This window comes from Akebia trifoliata, chromosome 9, assembly GCF_017979445.1.
Source record: "Akebia trifoliata isolate Shusen 1 chromosome 9, ASM1797944v1, whole genome shotgun sequence".
NCBI classification, from domain to species: Eukaryota; Viridiplantae; Streptophyta; class Magnoliopsida; order Ranunculales; family Lardizabalaceae; genus Akebia; species Akebia trifoliata.
The window spans coordinates 2599338-2619714 of NC_141383.1; the positions used below are offsets into that span (position 1 = coordinate 2599338).

The 20377-nt window shown below is 33.1% G+C and overlaps 1 protein-coding gene across 1 annotated transcript; it reads right to left on the reverse strand.

Moving 5' to 3' along the window:
• Positions 1-7724: 7724 nt before the first annotated feature.
• Positions 7725-18738, reverse strand: LOC147394059 (MLP-like protein 423). The gene is made up of 3 exons (XM_086454537.1): positions 18524-18738; positions 17658-17933; positions 7725-8151 (listed from the first exon to the last, which is right to left on the reverse strand). Exons 1-3 carry the CDS (start codon positions 18702-18704, stop codon positions 7841-7843), a joined length of 768 nt encoding a protein of 255 aa, XP_086310663.1. The 5' UTR covers positions 18705-18738; the 3' UTR covers positions 7725-7840.
• Positions 18739-20377: the final 1639 nt, after the last annotated feature.

A 20377-nucleotide genomic window follows, 5' to 3' on the forward strand; every position in this document is an offset into this window, starting at 1 on the left:
CCCAAAAAATCCACAACAAATTCAAAGCATCCAGATCCAAGAAGAAAATACCTTGCCTCGGAGATCAGAAATCAGATCCGGAGATAGAACGAAGCAAGGAGTACGGTACAAGGAGCAGTTTCACCAGATCTGAGGGAATAGAACCTTTGCGTATCGAAGGTAACATTTTTCTATTTTTTTATCTAGGTTTTGGTCATTAGCAATGTAGTCTTACTTGGGATAAGTAGAGACCGGCATTGGCAGGGCGGGGTTGGTGCCTAACACCTTCCAACCCCGTAACATGATCCCCGGATTCAGATTTTCTGTAGTAGATTAGTTTTTTATCTGTTTTAAGTTAGTTTGGTTCCTAGACCATAATAACTAGGTGGTGACTCCCAAACCTCAAGGGTCAAAAGCGGATCCGCACACCCCGCGGATCGAGGGCGCTTTCAAGTTGGACCCCCAAATTTATCATGGTATCAAAGTGGATCTTTTTCTCCTCCACGTCACCCAATTCATATCTCCACGTGAGATGACCCAGTCCGGCCCACATTTGCGTGGTCATGTTGAGTTTAGTCCCACATCGGACACTCATTGCCTTGTCTCTCTTCTTGTAAACTCATGAGTCTCTCCACTCATTGCCAATTAGTTTTGAGTTGTAGCCCCAAATTTATCATGGTATGGGAGCGGGCCTTTCTCTCCCCCACGTCACCCAATTCATATCTCTACGTGCTTCGACCTAGTCCGGCCCACACATGTGAGTCGTATTGAGTTTAGTCCCACATCAAACTCTCATTGCCTTGTCTCTCTCCTTATGTTTTTGGGCCTCTCCACTCATTTCCAATTGATTTTGATTTCAACCCTCAAATTTATCAGTCTTGCCTAGATTATTTCGATGTATTCGAGCCTTGACTTTTATCAATTGAATCTCACGCTTTATTGTTGAAGGCCCATTCCCAAATATCATACCCAATTTGGATGTGTGGAGTCAATTTATAACTTTAGAAGATTTTTCTTTTAAATTTAATTTATGAGATTCTCAAAGGTGGCATGTACCAAAAGCGCTGATTTTTAATTTAAAATATAAATTAAATGGGTTTTTGAAAATTTCATAATTTTGAAAACCAATGTCGTGATTATAGGGCCATACAATTGTAATTTTCTTACTAAAATGACACTGATTATATTCATCTTAAATATAAAAGTGGGGGCAGTTTAGGGCTACTCAAATTTTGGTGTCTGAACAACTTTTACTGCGCCTTCTCTCATTAGAATTCTAAAGATAAGGACCCTTAATGCAAATTTTATTAAATTTGGTATTGAAAGACATTAATTTTTTTAGAGTGGCTAAAAAATAATTTATATACTTTAATGGGCAAACAGTTTTACAGGAAAATAAGGATTTTCTTTGCAATCAAACACGGACAAAAAAAAATTATTTCTAGGAAAATAAATTTTCACAGTTTTTTTTTTCATTTTTTTTTTTTTATAGCAATAAACATGCCCAAATGGATTCTTATTTTAAGCATTGATAGTGCCACAGTCCAGTCTAATTGGTGGGTGCAGAAATTATATTTCCCCACATATCATGTGGCAAAATGTTAATAATAGGATTAACTTGTAAATGACTAAGAAAATTAATGAAAAAAAATTAATTGTGATTAAGAAAATTAATAATAGGATTAACTTGTAAGTGATGAATAAAGTTATTAATTTGAATGTGTAATTAATGAAAAAAAAAAAATTAGTTAAAATAGGAGAGTGCAAATCTCATTTTTTTTTATCTCCTTGATGGGTTAAATTTAAAAAATCATTATTTTAACGGAAGCATCGATTAATCCAGACCTTTGAATATCACTTTTATTGTTTATCATCATTAAATCTAATTCTAGATAATTGAAGAGACATAGCTTTGATGAAAATCCAGACGTAAGCTTTTATTGTTTTTTTTTTTTTATAGCTCAGCTAGCAAAGGGGATTAATTAACAACTTCTTGTTTATCATTCCACAATGATTTTCTAGCAGAATTTGGTAAATCTGAGTCGGAATTGAAAATACAAGAAGCTTGATAAGGCTAATAAGAATTATAGATATTAATGAATTTGCTCTCGTCGATGATTTAGTGATTTACTCTTTCTCGGCTTTTTCTAATTGGAACTGTATCCCTCAAGCTCTCTAGACCGTTCTCATTAGTATGTGTATTTTGAAAAAAAAAAATCCAAATAAAAGAAGGGGAGAACATATCTAACGAATCTCATTAGTTGGATTCTATTTTTATTTGAGTTAACTGGGCCCTCTCCAGAAAATTGTCCCTCACATTAATCTTCATTTAGGGATTGAAGCCAATGTTTTAAAAACTGAACCGATAATTGAACCAAAAAATTTCTCAATTGGTCGGATCCTGGTCCAACCAAGTTTCAATTCGGTCGAACTGATTTTTACATATATAGGATCAAAAAATATTCATGATGAATTAATAAAGAAAGTTGTTATTGTTATACCAATTTTTGCTAACGCCACACCAAGTGTGTGAAATTGTTCGGTGATTTATGTAAGAATTGGTATGGCATTAGTAAAAGTTGGTGTGGCAATAGTAGGTCTCTATTAAAAAAATATAATATCTAAAAACTAAATTTCACTTTGTAAATCTACATCTACAAAAATACCAAAACATTAACCTCTTTTGTAAAACAAATCTTGATGAAGAACATTCATGAAATTAAAGTAAAATATAAAAAATAAAATAAAAATTCTTGAGAATAAAATCAACAAAATAAATAATTATGAAACAAACACTGTAAAAACTGAAAATTTTGACAAGAAACTTCGATGGGCCAAAGCCCACAAATTTTAGAAAGTGAATTTTGACAGTGCCATTGAAATTTTTGATGATCCTCAATTTGATGGCTTAGAGCCATCATATTTCTCCCATCCTTCATTAATTTAACGGTTTCGGTCCTTGAAAAAAAAAATGACAATGAAAATTTTGATGTCTTGGTCCGTCAAATTTAATGAAATTCGACAACCTTGAGCCGTCAAATATAAGCTTTTTTCACGTTGTGAAAATATTTGGAAATTCTCTTTTTCGCCAAATATTTCATTTTTTTTCAAGTTTCAAAGTTTTTCAATGTTCAATCTTTACTTTATGAAAATAGTCATGCTAGAGTAAGATTGGAATGCACATCGTTTCTGACATTCTGATGTGGTGGTGCACACAAAACCATAGATGCTTTTCACTCGTATCTAGATGAAAAGCATCTATGATAATGTCTGCACTACCACATCAAAATGTATAATTGATGTACATTTTAATGTTACTCCAACATTATCCTTACAAAAAATTAAAAACCCTAAAAAAATGTTAAAAGATTTTATCTAATTAGGAATTTTATTTATTTATTTATATAAAAGTTCGTTAAAAAAAAATGTTATTTAGTAGATTGATAGATTTTATTTGTTAGAATTCTAGTTATAGTTGGAAGCATAAAAAATTTAAAGAGACCAAACAACTCTCTAAATTATCGGAAAGTCTCTAAAATCAAACTTGGGCCTACAAATCTAAATTAGGACCCATTAATTGGGATTGACCTTATATGGTTTGGATTTGGATTTTTGCAGATGAAGGCCATGACTCAACAAATTCAAGTGATCCACATATTTAATATTGGGCCTTACACTCAAATAAATGAGTTTGGTTCAATAACAATCCATAGAATCCTTGAAAATTGAATTTGGACAAGTTTAGTCTTTAAATAAACCAATCAAATTTCTTTAAGTTGGGGTATAATTAAAAAATTAAATTATCTTTAAGTCTATAAATACAAGAGCCTCTCTAATTTGAGGGGGATCCACATCACTTTCTCTCAGAGACAGAAAATTTTCCTCTAGAGAAGAAGAAGCTCCCAAGCCCTCCTTTAAAAACAAAGTAAAGTTCTTTAGAGATCCAAACTTTAATTAAAAAGAAGATTAATCATTAAGCCTTTATCCGAAAGTCAAGAAATCTTTTTTAGTCGATAAAGTGTTAAATCCGAAGAGAAGAAAATCTACAGAACTCTCGACAAAAGATGAAGCACAAACAAAGCCATCGTCAAAATAACCTTCTCAGTTGATAAAGTGCAAATCTCGGAGAGAAGAAAAGTTACATACATCATCTTTTTGTATTCGACTGTTAATCAAAGGAAACATTGAGATCTGTATCTCCTTTTCATCAAAATCAATAAAATCATTTGTGATCTTATTTTACGAATCTCAGGATAGATTTGTTGAAATTTATTGTCGACAAATTTCTGGAACACCCGATAGGACTATCTCAACCTCTCATCTTCCAGTCAACTATAAAAACAGTAACCAAAACATCAAAGGCATCTCCCAACATCAATGTTATCGCATCTACCCACTACTGAGAAAGGTAATAAAATCCTTTCCTCAAACCTTGAATTTGCTCAGGTTATGTAGTAAAATAAAAATTCTTGAAATAAAATCAACAAAATAAATAATTATGAATAAAAAATTTCTGAAAATTTTATTTTTCCCCAAATATTTCATTTTCTTTAAAGATTCAAAGTTTATCAATGTTCAATCTTTACTTTATGAAAAGAATCGTGCTAGAGTAAAATTGAAATGTACATCGTTTTTGACATTCTAATGTGGTGGTGCACACAAAACCATAGATGCTTTTCACTCGTATCTAGATGAAAAGCATGTATGGTAATGTGTGCACCACCACATCAAAATATATAATTGATGTACTATTTAATGTTCCTTCAGCATTATGCTTATGAAAAATAAAAAAATCCTAAAAAATTGTTAAAAGATTTTATCTAATTAGGAATATTTTTTTTTAAATTTATTTAAAGGTTCTTAAAAGAAATGTTATTTAGTAGATTGATAGATTTTATTTGTTAGAATTCTAGTTATAGTAGGTTTCTATATTATTTGGTACTAAATATTAGATTGATATAAATTTTATTTGTTAGAATTTTAGTTATGGTAGATTTCTATATTATTTGGTATTAAAAATATACATGTAAACTAATTACCAAAATTTCCAGATTTTCTAATTTTGCAAGAGAGAAGCATTAGAAAATTTTCATTTTTCACGAATTACTTTTTAAAGGCCACCGGCTTGTACGCTTGAACCATTGGTTTTCAAAATACCAGTAGTTACTTAAATAACGGTTCATTAAGAATCGAATCAATTTTAGATAAAATCCGGTCGAACCTGGTCAAACCGTCGGTCCAATCCGATTTTTAAAACACTATTTCAAATTATCCGAGAAATCATTTAATAAAATACCCAAACCGTCCTTTAACCTTATGGGCTTAATAAAAACACATTGAATAATGAACTTCGGATTTGTCAAGTGTATACACACTATGGAGATAAAATGATAAATCCATTCAATTTGAGCACAAACTCATATTGCTTTGGGATATCCTATTCCAAGCTAATTAAGTTGTACTAATAAGCTAACCCTAAATCAATAGGTAAATAATTGTAAGACATAGGATATGTATATTATAATTGAATCCTTAGAATTAGATATTTAACTAATAGGTTTTTGCCACAAAATTTTCATTAGATAATTCCTTCTCCAATAATCAATATCCCATATAGAAACCTTGGTGAATTTATTCTAATATTTAACCCTTAGTCTCTAGGCATGTCATTGGGACTCTAGGATGATTAATGGATAATAGAAGAAACTCTTTTGAAATGTAATATATATTAGATATTTTAACAAATAAAATATGTATTTATTGATTAATCAATGATCAAAATTCACCTGATCATGATTTTGTATCTCCTGACTATCCTTTTTTCAATCTTGAATATTCTCCAAATTAATGATTGTTAATTCCTTGTTTAATACTTATCCTCATCTTAGTAATTCATCGGTTACACAATTAATGTCAAACATAATCCATGATTGTGAACTACTATTAACAAAATCAAAGTGAATGGATTGCTACTAAATGATAGATAAGCTTCTTAGATCTAAGGAATTTCTAAACTTGGTCTATGTGATAAACTCATTTCTTTTTTTATCGTAAATTTCAACAAGAACAATATACGCAATCAATCAATGTACTAATAAGCGTCCGTGTGTTGAGTGCATGATAAACACGATATATCTTGATAATAAAATCTCATACATCAAATGCATACACTCTAACAACATGGTAGCCATATAAATGAAATCATAACTTCATTCATAGCCATGACAATTTTAGAGAAAATGAATTATATAACTAATTCTTCGATTTCAATCTTATGTTGATTACTTAGTTATATTATAATTATATCTAAAGGACCATATGATATCTCAGACCTCATCAACCATCTCATCATTAATGAAACTTCCTCTTATATTCTAGTGTGATGAAAAATAAAATTGAATAATAAATGAATGAAATAAACTCAAATTCTAGTGTGATAAATTAATTAAAAATGCCTTTTCAGGGCAGTATTCCAATAATTAGTTGATTCGACCATATCTGATAACACACTAGGTCATTGTGTTTTAGAGAAAGAGAGAGAGCTTGTATTTGTTTCAACTCCAAAAAGTTGAGGCTTAACTTTCCGCACTAATGACACCTAGGGGTGCAACTTGGTTTGGTTTGAGATCAAATTGGAACCGAACCAACATAGGTCGGTTCAACTAAATAAGAACCAAAATCGATCTAAATTCCATTGGAACCAAACCAACCCAAAACAATCTAAAGTCGATTGGTTCGGTTCAGTTTTACGGAATGTCAATATTCTATAAATTGTAAGTAATATTTTTTATTAAAAAACTAAACATATAATAACATAAAATTTCATACAATAATTACTAATCTTTCCATAAAAATTCATTAATTTATCTAAACAAATCACTAATATATGTCCTAACTACTAAATAATATACAAGTCATTAGTTTATACAAGCTTGATCCAAGAACTGAATGAAATTGATCGGTTCTCCATTTTTGTAACCATGAATCGAACCGCAAGTTGTTCCAAACCGAACCAAACCACCCCAAAGTTATCGGTTTGGTTCGTTTTTCGGTTTGAACCAGACCGAGTTGCTCCCCTAATAGCTGGATGTTAGTACAACAGAGTTATTACCACACCTAAGGTTTAACTTTAAAAGTGGAGGCCCTGGTAATGGGCTATCTAACAGCCCGATAAGAGTGAGCACCTCGCCCGTGAACTCCAAAAGGGGGCATCAAAATGAAAGTTGTTGCAAAGTGGATTAGCACAAACGTCGACCAGAAAGGAACACTACTTGAAAAAAGGTAAATTCCATGGACCTTGACATCAAATTTATCCATTTTTTCACGTAGCATTTAAAAGGGTTGTGTCGAATTTACCCATTTTTTCACGTAGGGTGTGGTCTCAAACTTTTATAATTGAACTCAAATGAAGTACGAATTTCATCCATGAAGACATCCAATTTCTTTAGAATCCCTAGAAATGTACCCCCATCTCAGTTGTATGTTGTTTGATGCCTCTTCATACTAGGAGTTTCCTATTAACTACATACTTTTATTTTTATTTATTTATTATTAATTTTTAAAGCAAACAAGAAAATATTATAAAATAAAATAATTTACATTGCAAAGGGGGCATACCACCCTTGGAATACATAACCTGAATCCCAGAGATTCCTATCACATCTCAAACACAAGCTGCCCTTATAGAAGGGCATGACCACAACATCACCACCATAGAGACGAACACATTACAACCACTCCATCTAGGAGCATGAAAGCTCCTACGTATAAGCTTCTACAAACATAGATTAATTATATAGGAAAGCTCCACATCTTTTATTGCAGAACCAACATCATCATTGTCATTGGTTGCAACTAATTTTTATTCCTTGACAGCATGAGCCCCGATGCCCTTGCAGACCTTAGCAAACAAATCCATAAAGTGATATGGAGTCGGGACCTCGTCATGTACGTTATCAAATTCCACGGCCCACCCAACAACGCACCCTTCACCCTTTGGAGTCACATGAATTTCGATATTGAAACAGTCATAATGATTCTTGACATCTCCTTCCATAGCACTTAAAACAATTGACCTTTTTTCGTCGTCAATGGATGTGGTCTTCTCCTTGAGAAATAAAAGTTCATCTCCTTTGATCATGTAACCAAAGCCAAGCCATAGAAGTTTAAAATCTAATAAAAATCATGAAAGAGCTGGGCATGTCAACTTTTACTTATAATACACCAATCCTTTGAAGTTAAATGGTTGTTTCCGTATAATTTGGTATGTTACAAGCAAAAAACTGGCATGTTAATAGAATCTCTCTATAAATATTATGGGGACGTGACAGTGCAGACCCAAGTGAATTTGTGAGAAATTGTACTATGTTACTTATCTAGCATTGGGATCATTCCAGATAAGTAGTCACCAAAGTGAGCTACCAGTTGTCAGAAATATGTTATACTCAACCAAAATAATTAATATGAAAAAAAAATAAATCAATTATGATGCAAAAATCAAGAAGATATCTGTGAGGAGAAAAAAGTGGGAGACAAATTTTCCTACATTGACTTAAAAGTTTTGATTGCGCTAATTTTTTTTGTAAGGGTAACCTCTAACCCAATCAAAAGTGATTTACAAATTAATGGTAAAAAATGATAATTCACAGGTTTAAACCACTTTTGATGTGGTTAGAAGTTTTAAAGTGGGCTGATTTTTTGTGAGGATGATCTCTTCATCATAGACAACCTACTCACAAAACACTAGCCCAATCCGAAACTTGTAAGTCATATAGAACAAACATTGTCTCCTTAATGTTGTCTGGTCCCATATATATATATATATATATATATGGATTAGGATCAATATACATATAAAGCTACTCATAAAGCTACAACGTGCTTTGTCTTATATGGGAAAAAATGTTTGGAATAAGCTGATTTTCGGTGATGATGATTTCTATGGTGAGGAGATCATCCTCACCAAAAATCAGCCAATTCCAAAGCATCTAACCCCATAAAAAATTATTTACAAAAAATGGACGGTCCACGATTTTTCAACTTGTAAAAAATGGGCTGATTTTTGGTGAGGATGATCTCTCCTCACCAAAAATCAAGCCATTCCAAAACTTCTAACCCATGTAGGACAAAAATAGTTGACTAAAATGTTGGCCAAAATGTTTGGTACTTAACGGCACCCTATATATATATATATATATATATATGGGTCCCGTTCAATGGCCAACAGTTTGGCAAACATTTTGGCAAACACTTTTTCAAAACATGGGCTAGAGGTCTTGGAATGGGCTGATTTTTGGTGAGGATGATCTCTACGGTGAGGAAATCATCCTCACCAAAAATCAGCTCATTCCAAAACTTCTAGCCCCAGTTTACAAGTTGAAAAATTGTGAACCGTCCATTTTTTGTAAACCATTTTTGATGGGGTTAGAAGTTTTGGAATGGGCCGATTTTTGGTGATGATGATCTCCTCACCGTAGAGATCATCCTCACCAAAAATCAGCCCATTCCAAGACCTCTAACCCATGTTTTGAAAAATGTGTTTGCCAAAATGTTTGCCAAACTGTTGGCCATTCAACGCTACCCTATATATATAGATAGGGTCCCATTCAGCAACAAACATTTTGGTAAAACATTTTTCAAAACATGGGTTAGAGGTTTTGGAATGGGCTGATTTTTGGTGAGGATGATCTCTACGGTGAGGAGATCATCCTCACCAAAAATCAGCCCATTCCAAAACTTCTAGCCCCAGTTTATAAGTTGAAAAATCGTGGACCGTCCTTTTTTTGTAAAATCATTTTTGATGGGGTTAGAAATTTTGGAATGGGCTGATTTTTGGTGATGATGATCTACTCACCGTAGAGATCATCCTCACAAAAAATCGGCCCATTCCAAAACCTCTAACCCATGTTTTGCCAAAATGTTTGTTGTTGAACATTTCCCATATATATATGAGTCCCGTTCAGCATCAAACATTTTGGCAAAATATTTTCAAAACATGGGTTAGAGGTCTTGGAATGGGTTGATTTTTGATGAGGATGATCTTTATGGTGAGGAGATCATCGTGACTAAAAATCAGCCCATTCCAAAACCTTCTGCCCCAGTTTACAATAAGAAAAATCGTGGACCGTCCATTTTTTGTAAACCATTTTTGATGGGGTTAGAAGTTTTGGAATGGGCCGATTTTTGGTGATGATGATCTCCTCACCGTAGAGATCATCTTCACCAAAAATCAGCCCATTCCAAAACGTCTAACCCATGTTTTGAAAAATGTTTTGCCAAAATGTTTGTTGTTGAACATTTCCCTATATATATGGAAATGTTCAACACCCTAAGCTTTACCCTAAACTTTAACAAACGTGTTTTGTCCTACATGGGTTAGAAGTTTTGGAATGGGCTGATTTTTGGTAAGGATGATCTCTATGATTAGAAGATTATCCTCCCCAAAAATCAGCCTATTTCGAAATTTTTAGCCCCATGTTTACAAGTTGAAAAATCGTGGACCATCCATTTTTTGTAAATCATTTTTTATGGGGTTAGAAGTTTTGGAATGGGCTGAATTTTGTTGAGGATGATCTCCTCACCATAGAGATCATCCTCACCAAAAATCAGCCCATTCCGAAACTTCTAACCCATGTAGGACAAAACACGTTTGTTAAAGTGTAGGGTAAAGCTTAGGGTGCCGAACAGGACCCATATATATATGGGAACGGTTCAGCAGCCCTAAAGTTTGCCAAGTTTGGTGCCAAACATTTTTCAAAATATGGGTTAGAAGCTTTGGAATGAGCTGATTTTTTGTGAGGATGATCTCTATGAAGAGTAGATCATCCTCACCAAAAATCAGCCAATTCCAAAACTTTTAACTCCATCAAAAGTGATTTACAAAAATTTGATGGTCCACGATTCTTCAACTTATAAACTAGGGTTACAAGTTTCAAAATGAGCTGATTTTTTGTGAGGATGATCTCTTCACCGTAGAGATCATCCTCACAAAAAATCAGCATATTCCAAAACATCTAACCCCATGAAAAGTGATTTATAAAAAATGTTTGGCACCAAACTTGGCAAACTTTAGGGCTGCCGAACCGCTCCCTATATATATATAGGGGACGGATCAGCAGCCCTAAAGTTTGCCAAGTTTGGTGCCAAACATTTTGTAAAATATGGGTTAGAAGCTTTAGAATGAGCTGATGTTTTGTGAGGATGATCTCTATGATGAGGAGATCATCCTCACCAAAAATCAGTCTATTCCAAAACTTCTAATCCCATCAAAAGTGATTTACAAAAATTGGACGATCCACGATTCTTCAACTTGTAAACTAGGGTTAGAAGTTTCAAAATGAACTGATTTTTTATGAGGATGATCTTTTCACCGTAGAGATCATCCTCACAAAAAATCAGCTCATTTTGAAACTTCTAACCCTAGTTTTCAAGTTAAAGAATTGTGGACCGTCCAATTTTTGTAAATCACTTTTGCTGGGGTTAGAAGTTTTGGAATAGGCTGATTTTTGGTGAGGATGATCTCCTCATCATAGAGATCATCATCACAAAAAATCAGCTCATTCCAAAGCTTTTAACCCATATTTTGAAAAATGTTTGGCACCAAACTTGGCAAACTTTAGGGCTGCTGAACCGTCCCCTACATATATATATATATATAGGGTCCCGTTCAGCAACAAACATTTTGGCAAAACATTTTTCAAAACGTGGGTTAAAGGTTTTGGAATGGGCTGATTTTTAGTGAGGATGATCTCTACGGTGAGGAGATCATCATCACCAAAAATCAGCCCATTCCAAAACTTCTAACCCAATCAAAAATAGTTTATAAAAAATGGACAGTCCATGATCTCTACGGTGAGGAGATCATCCTCACCAAAAATCAGCCCATTCCAAAACCTTTAACCTATGTTTTGAAAAAAAATTTGTCAAAATGTTTGTTGCTGAACGGGACCCTATATATATATATATATATATATATATATATATATATATATATGGTGAGGATGATCTCTACGGTGAGGAGATTATCCTCACCAAAAATCAGCCCATTCCAAAACGTCTAACCCAATCAAAAATGGTTTATAAAAACTGGACAGTCCACGATTTTTCAACTTGTAAACATGGGGTTAGAAGTTTTGGAATGGTCTGATTTTGGTGAGGATGATCTCCTCACTGTAGAGATCATCCTCACCAAAAATCAGCCCATTCCATAACTTCTAACCCATGTAAGGAAAAAATTGTTGGCTAAAATGTTGGCCCAAATGTTTGATGTGAGGTTTCATTTCTTAAGGAATCTTACTAAGGAGGGTACAATTGAATTTGCTCATTGTGGGAGTCGGGATCAGGTGACGGACATAATGACCAAACCATTGAAGCTTGAAGTTTTTTCGAAGCTTCGAATGTTGTTGGGAGTATGTGAAATTTCTGGTACAAACTAATTGCTTCAAAGCATTTAGTTTAAGGGAGGGAATGAAGGAGTTTACTACAGTTGTTTTTGTTAGAATAATGTTCTGGTCTATAGGGAAAGTCCTAGTCTTTAGGGACATCTACTTGTATTTGAATTGTTCCAAGTTTTTGTTACCACTTGGCTTTATTTCTGCTAAGTGGGCTGCTTTCTCGTTTCTGTTAAGATCGTGTATTAAATGGTTATTTAAGCCAAAGTTATTGTTAATAAAACAGAGTCATTCAATCCAGCTTGTTGTGTTCTTGTTCTTAGTTTCATTTTAGATCAAAGTTCCCAACAATGCAAGTTGGAATACAAAGCCGAAATAGATGCTCGGTTGTTCGTTACCTTAGCAATCTTAAGCAAGACGTGAAGAGAAGGTAGAAAAAGAAAAAAAAAAAAAAAAAAGAAGTCGTGAGAATGAAGGAAAGAGAGATAGAAAAAGAAAGAGAATGGCTTCTATGTGTAGGACGTTGAAAGTCTCAAGAATTGGATTCTTTTTTTAAGTGAGAAAACTAATTTTTTGTGCAGATTTTTCTTTTTAGAATCCTTAAGTGTCCATCCCGAATGTTGCTCCTTTTTGTTTCTTCAAAGAATTCATGATTCTCCCAACGTACCTAATTTCATATGATCTTCTAGATTTTCTATATCTTTTCTTTTGTGTTGGTTTCCTAATTCGTTAAACTTTTACATCTTCTTTAATTAACGTGAGTTAGGATATGGAGTTTCTAAAGAAAATGGTATGTTTCTATTTTTTATATCATTTTTGTTTGAAGGTTTTTATTATTGTTTCTGATTTTGGACTTCTAAGTTATTGGAATGGAGAATCTAAAAAGATCTTTGAGAGGTACTTTACTTATTAACAAAAAGAAAGTAAGGCTAGTTTTCCTATTCTCTCCCTTTCCCAACGACTAAAGAAGATGCACCCTCCTCCACAATGTGAAAAAAGCCCAAATTTGATGGCCTTGATCGTCAAATTTCATAAAATTCGACTACCAAGGGGTTGAGTTGGCGTCAAATTTTTCATTGTGAATTTTTTTTTTTCGACCGGCTGAAACTATCAAATCAATGAAGGATGGGAGAAATTCGACAACCCTAAGCCATCAAATTTGGGAACATCAAGAATTTCAATGGTCCTAGACCGTCAAAATTCAATGTCTAAAATTTGTGAGTCTTTGCCCGTCAATTTTTTCTGTCGAATTTTTCAATTTTAACGTAGTGCTCCTCCTTCTCCTCCCTAGACTTTAAAGCTAATGGATGTATACCCTTCACATGCATTGTTGGCTAAAGGACCTTGATCCAATCATTATCTTGTGAAAAATTTATTTGTTAATGTTTTCAAATTTGTTTTTATTTTTATTTTGTTGTTAATTTGTTAATATTTCAGATTTACTTTTAAAATTGGTTCGAGTGGAATTTACTTGGTTAATTTGATTATGTTAAAAATTGTGGATCGATTGGTCAAATTTTTTCATTATCGAATGGAATTAGTTAAGGTTGATCAGAAATTAAATCCAAGTGATTGATTGATTGTTAGTTAGATTGATCTATTAAAAATTTAATTGATTTTTTAATTTGATTAAAAACAATATTGGTTAGAAGTTTTAATTGATTATATATTTTTAAATTGGTTAAAAATATTTCAATGTTGATTAAAGATTTGTTATAGTTTGAGATTTAAATGTTTTAATTCATGTTTTCGATTTAGGTTTAATTAAGTTTTAGATTTGAATTAGAGCTTCAATGTTCGAACTAAAGTTTCAATTTTCGAATTTGGTTACTTCACGTAGTCGAAGGTTGTCATTTTATGTAAAAAATTGTCATTCTAAGCGATGGAAATATTCATTTCATGTGGAAATTTGATTTTCCTAAGCATATGGGATCTCTATGTTTTGTCAATTTGCATGAATGTTGTCGAAATATTTATTTTCAATCATGATTTTCTAGGATTTGAGGTTTCGAAATAAAAGTCGAACGTCAAGAGACATTTGGTCATTTTTGCAATTTTTCGTAAATTTCTTCATTTTCATCGATTTTAGTCTCGTTAGACTCAAAATCACATTTCGAGAGTAATGAAAGTATTTTTGAGACATTTCAAAGGTGTGAAACCCACGAGGGGTATTTTTATTATTTTGTCATTTTTTACGAATTTCAACGTGTGACTTCTTTGTGTCCCAATGTAATTATTTCTAAGTCTAAAAGTCTCAATGTCATATTTTCCTACAGTTTTGAGGTCATCGAAATATGTGGCAAGTCTAAACATACATACTTGCTAAATTAAGTGTAAAGTGTGGCGATCTGAATCGTGGGTAATTTTTACATTGAGTATGCCAAATAAGAATGAGATGAAATCACAACAATTGGGAAAGGATTGGAGAAAATTGAAAAATGCCTCTCCCTAACTTTTAACTTTTGGAATATTCGACCTAGTGAAGAATTGTTGAGTCCGACAGATGCAAGAATGAGATGTCTATAGATATGTATATTATAATTGAATCCTTAGAATTAAATATTTAACTAATAGGTCTTTACCACAAATTTTTTTATTAGATAATTCCTTCTACAATAATTAATATTCCATATAGAAACTTTGGTGAATTTATTCTACTATTTAACCCTTAGTCTCTTTGCATGTCATTGGAACTCTAGGATGATCAATGGATAATAGAAGAAACTCTTTTTCAAAATGTAATATATATTAGATATTTTATCAAATAAAATATTTATCTCCTTGTGTGAAAGAAATACGTATCATTGGCTTTCACTCTCCTGACTGATTTTACTTTCTTTTGCAATTAGCAACATCAAAAGACATGAAAAAGGAAAGTGTTTAATCACAGATGGGCACGTACTACTTTAACTAGTTTTTAATTATAAAAAAAAAAATACATCTATAGCGGTGGATATTTCCACTGCAACAGGTATTATTATTATTATTTTTTAATTACTTAATGTGATCGATTGTGCATCTGCCACTATAGGTACCTCTTGTTGCGATGGAAGATATTATCCGTAGTTATTTTTATTGACGAGGGCAGCACAGGCGAATGGCACTTCCACTACTCATCCACCGCAATTTATCTTCAACGACAAAAAATGGATTTGTTATGCGGATATATCATAAATGTTGTAGTATATAAGTAGTTGGATACAAATATCCTTAATAAAATCAAGTAAAAAATTGGATATGGATATCCAAATATAGAATCCGATATGAATATGAAATATGCTTCATCCGACCCACACGGCCACACCTAACTCATTGCCAACCCTAATCTCATATAGGATTCTAGTCATAGAAAATTGCTAATGTGAGCATATACTCTTCATATGGGAGTGGGTACCACTACGTGAAAATTGAAAAATTCCACAGAAAAAATTGATGGGCCAAGGCCCACAGATTTTAGAAACTGAATTTTGACGGTCTAAGATCGTCAAAATTCTTGATGTTCCCAGATTTGACGGCTTAGAATTGTCGAATTTCTCCCATCCTTCATTAATTTGATAGTTTCAACCCATCAAAAACTAAATTTTGACAATGAAAAATTTGACGCCAATTCGACTCTTTTGTCCGTCGAATTTTATGAAATTTGACGGCCCAAGACAATCAAATATGGGCTTTTTTCACATAGTGTACGTAGGATACAAAAATATGTACAGAAAATTACCAATGCAAACATATAGTCATCATATGGGAATGGGAAGGATAGCAAACTATATACCATTTGTTAAATGCTTTGCCAAAATCTTGACAAACCTAACAACTTAATTAAAGTTTCAATGATTTTTTTGCTTATATTGGGTATCCCACCCTTTGGGTGAGGCAAATCCCACTGTCACATGTACCACCTCCTCATAAAGTCCTATGTGCAATTGGTTGAATTGTCCTTGGAGAGTGGCCCCCAGGAATTCATTATTTCATGGGTTTTTGAGCACTTGACCTACCCTTCCTGAGTAGCTTATCAAGATTCGGCTTGCCACTAGGTTAACCCCTTAGGATTAAAATTTCAAAGATTTGACCATAATTACTCGCACTAAATCAATATGTTTTACTCTCACTTACGATATCTACTTGCTTTTGTTGTAATATTGGTTGTGTTTGTATCTAGAATGGGAACTACATCTCGGATTCAAACCATGGTAGGAGTAAACTGGAGAAAGGGATATCTGGACACAAAATGTAGTGAGGACAAGACTATCCAGGGGCTCCAATAGTGAAAGTCGCCAAATGGTGGACCATCACAGAAAATCAATTGGGAAGTGGGTGGTCTCCGACTTTTTTTTCAAAACTTGAAATATGAATTTCTTAGGGATCGATGTGCGTTTCTCAAATGTATGTTTGACGTTTAATTTCTTACTAAAATTTTCCTAAGGTGTTTTAATTTATGTAGTCAAATAAAAGTTTTAGTCAAAATATATTGCACAACCGATATTTTAAAATCAAAGGGATAGAAAGATAAATTCCCTACAAAAATTTTACATGCACAGATGGAAAATTTTGTCCAGGTATGTAACTATTTGAAAATCATATCTGATTACGTATCTTGATCAAAAGTTTAACCAATTTTTGTATCTAAATTTTTTTTTTTTCTTAGAGTCCATCTAAACTTTAATTGAGTAAGATTTCAACTCTTAGTAAGGATCATTGAGATTGCCTTGCTGCATCCAACAACATGATCTGATGCCACAAGGTTGTAGATCGAGGACAGAATTCTATGTATTTTGAAAATGAATTAAAAAAAATTATTTTTCACCGTTGAATTTTAATTTTAAATTTGAGAGCTTCGTGGATGTTTGATAGCCGTCCATTTTAAAAACCTAGATCAAGGCCCCCAAAAAAATTCTTTTTTTTTAATTTTTTTTTCTTTTGAATCTTAGTTTTTTCATGAAATCTAGTGGTCTGTGGTGTTGGATTGCCAATGTGGTAATCCATTTGCGCTCAAGGACCCTTAGTAAGAGTTAAAATCTTACTAAGTTAGAAAGGAAAGTGTTTTTCCGTTTTCAGACAGTGGTGAGGAGCATGGGCCCTAGAAATACATAACATTAATTTTAGAAATTCCCATCAGATCTTCAACATAGGCTTCTCCCATTGAAGAAGACATCTCCAACATAGAGGAGAACACACTACAACGTACAATTCGACTTCGAAGCATGAAAGCCCCTAAATAAACTTCAACAAATACAGATTGTTTTATTTAAAGAGAAACATCATCATCATTGACGATTATGACTTATTTTTATTCCTTGGAAAGATGAGCATCCATGCCCATGCAGATCTTAGCAAACAAGTCCATATAATGATGTGGAGTAGGGACCTCATCATGAACATTTTCGAAATCCACAGTCCACTCCACCAAGCTTCCATCACCCTTTGGAACAACATGCATTTCAAGATCGAAACAGTTGTAATGATTCATGACATCTCCTTCGATGACACTCAAAATGATTGATCTGTTTTCTTCATCAATGGCTTTGGTCTTCTCCTTGACATACAAAATGTCATCAGGATTTGCCCCTGTGATCAAATAATAAAAAGCTGAGACATAAATATTATGGGAAAGAGATAGTGAGACTCCAAGTTAAACGATGAGACATGTACTTATTAGGCAGATTTACCAAAACATGCTCCACATTTTGACTATATTACTTGTCGAGCAAGTCGGGATCGTTCTTGAGAAGTCACCAACTACATGATCTATCATTGTAAGAAATATATAATAAAGATTCAAAATAATCATAAAATAATAACTAAATCAATCATGATCATATGAAAAATAAATAAATAAACAAATAAATTTCTATGTACATATGGAAACTTTCTAGAAATAAGACAATGGTTAAGATGTATAATTCATTCTTTTTGCATTAATGAATTTTTTTGAGTGTTCATTAATTTAAGCATCAGAGTATCTTTAATTGAAATCCTGCATCGAATACAATATATATTCATGAACCGAATCTCATATTACTTGCATGGATTCCCAAAAATGGTCCCCCAAACCTTCCCCTTACACGTAAAAAAAAAAATGTAAAAAAACTATAGAAAAAATAAATTGTTGGTGTATTTGAACATTTAATTAAGTTGATTTCATTTCATCAAATTACCTAAGACATACTTCCAAAGCCTGACAGAGCCTACACTCTTTCCATCTCCTTCAAGTATTTCAACACTCTTATAACTCTCAGGGTGGATCTTGGTGAGATCCATCAGATTGTTCTTAAGCAATCCAAAGTATTTGTCTGCAGGGCACTTGATCTCACATTTGATCGAAAACTTGTGAGCCATTTTCTTGGTGGTGTCTCTCAAATTGTTCCTGAGGTGCATTTATATAGCAATTCTTCAACTAAATTATAGGTGAAGGTGATAACATTAAAACAAAAGGAAATAAATACAGTGGACCCCAAATATAAAGGTGAATCTTGATTTACTTAAAAGAATTATTGCTCTATCAAGGTTTGGTACTCTGTGATATGGACATGTTCACGTGATCACTAACAATGTTTTCATTTTATTAATATGACTCGTGATAATCTGATTCCCCATGTGGCATACTCAAAATATGCTCCTGATGTGGCATATGTTAGAACCATAGATTTTATGCCTCGGGATACACATCTGCACATCCCACATGGGGGAGACTGAAAATCATTACTCCATTAATATATAGAGTTTGCCCATATCCTCTTTGAGATTAAGGGTAAAAGTGAAAAAAAAAAAAAAAAACCAACCAAACAAGCTAAGTTAGGAATATTATTAAGGTTTTTTTGATGTTATAACATAAAAGATGAAAAATATAAAAGTGAATTAAAAAAATGAAATATAATAAAAGTAGAGAGGGTGATGAGGAAAGATAATAATGTGGCCTAAAAGAAAATCGTTATTGGATGGGATGTTTATCCTCGTTGGATGGAAGTTTATCCCTCACAAAAGTGGGTCTTAATTGTATCTTATTATATAGATAGGATTAGGCTCTTTGCAGTTGCACCAACCATTTGTGCTCCTGAACTCACAACAAATTTTGGGGTGGAATTCATAGAGGTAAATGGGTGCAATTAGTATAAACAGTTGATATATATCCCTTGAACCTGACTGTAAGCACCAAAATTTTGATGAGGCCTTTACAAATTTTATAAATAAAAATCCCTAATGGGCCTCGGATCCAAATTGAGTCCATTAACTGGGTACGTGCCCCCTACAAGCTTAGGTTTTGGGCTTTCGCAAATAAAGCCCATGATCTAAGCAAATTCAAGTGATCCACATTAAATATTAGGCCTTACACCTAAATAAATGAGTTTGGCCCAATAATTATCCATAAAATCCTTAAAATTGGATTTGGACAAATTTAACCTTTTAAATAAATCAATTAAATCTCTTTAAGTTGGGGTATAATTGGAAAGCTAAATTACCTTGAAGTCTATAAATACAAGAGCATTTCTCATGGAAAGGGGATCTGGATCACTTTATCTCAGAAGATAGAAGCTCTCCGTCTAGAGAAGAAGAAGATTTCAAGCCCTCCTCCAGAGACAAAGTAAGGTTCTTTAGAGATCCGGACTCCGACTAAAGAGAAGATCAAGCATAAAGCCCTTCTCCGGAAGTCAAGAAAACCTTCTCAGTTAATAAAATACGAAGTCCGGAGAGAAGAAAATTTACAGAAGCCTCTACAGAAGATCAAGCACAAAGCAAAGCCAACGTCAAAGCATCCTTCTCAGTCGATAAAACGCGAAGCTCGTAGAGGAGAAAAGCTATATACGTCATTACTATTTTTGTACTTGACTGTTAATCAGAGGAAACACTGAGATCTGTATCTCCTTTTCATCAAAAATTAATAAAATCATTTGTGATCTTATTTCACAAATCTCGAGGTAGATCCATTAGATTGTTCTTAAGCAATCCAAAGTATTTGTATACAGGGCACTTGATCTCACATTTGATCGATAACTTGTGATCCATTTTCTTGG

Coding starts and splice junctions, on each gene's coding strand:
- LOC147394059 (XM_086454537.1), bottom strand. CDS start 18,704: ATGGCTCACAAGTTTTCGATCAAATGTGAGATCAAGTGCCCTGCAGAC. Junction 17,934..18,523: donor GCTTTGGAAGTATGTCTTAG/GTAATTTGATGA, acceptor ATTTGATCACAG/GGGCAAATCCTGATGACATT. Junction 8,152..17,657: donor TGCTCATCTTTCCAAGGAAT/AAAAATAAGTCA, acceptor GATTTTTATTAG/ATTTTAAACTTCTATGGCTT.